Raw genomic sequence first — 2152 nt, forward strand, 5'->3', positions numbered from 1 at the left:
GTGTGTGTGTGTGTGTGTGTGAGCATGAGCGTGAGTATCAGTACATCTGTGTGTGTGTGTTGTTTTTCTTGGGGGGGGCGGGGGGAGGGTAAGGCATAATGAAGCAACAAACAAACCTGTGTGATGTCGGCAGAGACGGACACCTTGTTCCTGACGTGAGCTCTCAGCTCAAACACTTTGCTCAGCCACACCTCTTCATAGGTCTTGAGGGCGTTCTCAATAGCCAGGTCCTTGACCGCTCGCTGGACGATGGCTCTCACATCGTCAACGTGCTCTGAAACCCAAGGGTCAGCAGTGACAAATGTTATATATTCTCATCTTGTCAGATTCATACATTGCAACATGTTTTTAGTACGTCTTTTACAAACTGTAACACGTATTTTAACACATTTTTAAGAAACTGTATCACGTCTTCTACAAATTGTGACATATCTTTTAAAAAATCTTTTACAAAGTGGAACAAGTCTTTTAACACATCTTTCACAAACCACAACACGTCTTTCAAAAACGTGTCTAGCATTTCCCCCACTCACGCTGCAATCCCAGGCTGAGCAGTTCTCTGAGGGTCATCCTCTTCAGGGTGTCATTGTCGATGGTCAGCGCTCCGCCGGTCACTCGCACCAGCTGTTTCCAGTGCCGGGTCCGCATGGCTGGGTTGCTAAGGTCATCGATCAGAGGCAGACATGCCTAGGAGAAACACACACAAATGAACAAACAAACAAACAAAGCAATTAGAAATCAATCGGAAGAGGATAAACACACAAATAACATACAAAAAGGCAAATAAACAATAGTCAGGTTGCTGGGGTCATTAATCAGGGCTAAAAATCATTTGGGGAAAAAACGTGTTGAAATCAGGTGCTCGTCAAAATAATGAAATCACAGAAATTGGCACTTTTTGGCCGATAAGCAATTTTTTTTCTAATTTTCTTTTTTGGCTCAACACCTTTTATGTTCATTTAAAAACATATTTCTGTGTGAATTTTAGAGAAAAACCTTGATAGAAGGCACAAAAAAATATAAATTTTCAGTTTCCAAGGACTCTCAGACTATGGAAGTTACCAAACTTTGGCGGCCATTATCTCGCTACCTTGACATCTAAAATTAAGGCGATCCTGACCTCCTTCAATTGCAAATAATCAACTCTATTCAACATAGATGGATATTTTTTTCACCAAAAAGAAGACGAATGAACAGTCTTTCTGATACCAATAACCCCATATGCCCAAAAATTTACCTGCGCCTGATGCTACCACGTAGTGACACATATACACAAACAAACAAACAAACAAATAAAGCTATCAGAGGTTAAATCTGGAGAGAAAGCTCAATTCGACTGACACAAATTAACGCTTATACATGTTGAAAATAAACAAAAAGCCAGCAACCATCTGTACGATGTGATTTATCACTACCCCAGAAATATAAAGGCTTATCTGCTCAGTACCTAGTTTTGAGAAATTTGGCATAAAAATATTGTGTCGACAACATGTCACGCTTTTTCTAATGCAATTCTTTGAAAATCTTGATAACGATTCTGAATAATCTTACGATTTTTATAGAGCACTTAGAACATTTGGTTTCTGACCACATGGACTTAGTATTTCAAAATGGACTAAAATTCCAGATAGAATTTTAAGGTAGCGATATGCACGTAGTCCAATGACAAAAACAAACAAACACACACACAAACAAACAAACAATCACCAACCTGTAGGGTAGGGATAGACTCATGCAGCCCAATGCAGACATCCCAGGTGAATAAACACACACACACACAAACGAACAAACACACACATAAACAAACAAAAAAATCACCGACCTGTATAGTAGTGATAGACTCATGCAGACCCATGTAGACATCCCAGGTGAACACGTCCTCGGGCAGCGCTCGGACAATGTCCAGCTGTTTGTTCGTCTCGTCCCGCAGAAACTTGGTGTTCATCTTTTGCCACCTGTGCCGCTTCCACTCCGACTGCTGTTCTTCTATCACTCTAAAGGAAGGAAGAAAAGAAAGAAAATTGGATCAGGGTAAGTGACCGGGGAAACTGACCACACCATTGACGCCTGTTTAGAAATATATAGACTTACAGCAGCTAAACATAGTAGGCTTTGCCCTGAGAAAGAGAGAGAGAGAGAGAGAGAGAGATAG

General features: G+C 40.8%; 1 protein-coding gene across 1 annotated transcript in view; it reads right to left on the bottom strand.

The window, feature by feature from the left end:
* LOC101860282 (dynein beta chain, ciliary) overlaps positions 1-2152 on the bottom strand; it is a gene marked incomplete at its 5' end in the record, with an annotated part of 6911 nt that overhangs the window by 1302 nt on the left and 3457 nt on the right. The window contains 3 exons of the mRNA XM_005108531.1: positions 117-274; positions 534-687; positions 1823-1994. Coding sequence (XP_005108588.1) covers positions 117-274; positions 534-687; positions 1823-1994 — 484 coding nt within the window. The remainder of the gene's footprint in view (positions 1-116; positions 275-533; positions 688-1822; positions 1995-2152) is intronic.

Source organism: Aplysia californica, unplaced genomic scaffold (assembly GCF_000002075.1).
Source record: "Aplysia californica isolate F4 #8 unplaced genomic scaffold, AplCal3.0 scaffold00696, whole genome shotgun sequence".
In the NCBI taxonomy this organism is placed as follows: Eukaryota; Metazoa; Mollusca; class Gastropoda; order Aplysiida; family Aplysiidae; genus Aplysia; species Aplysia californica.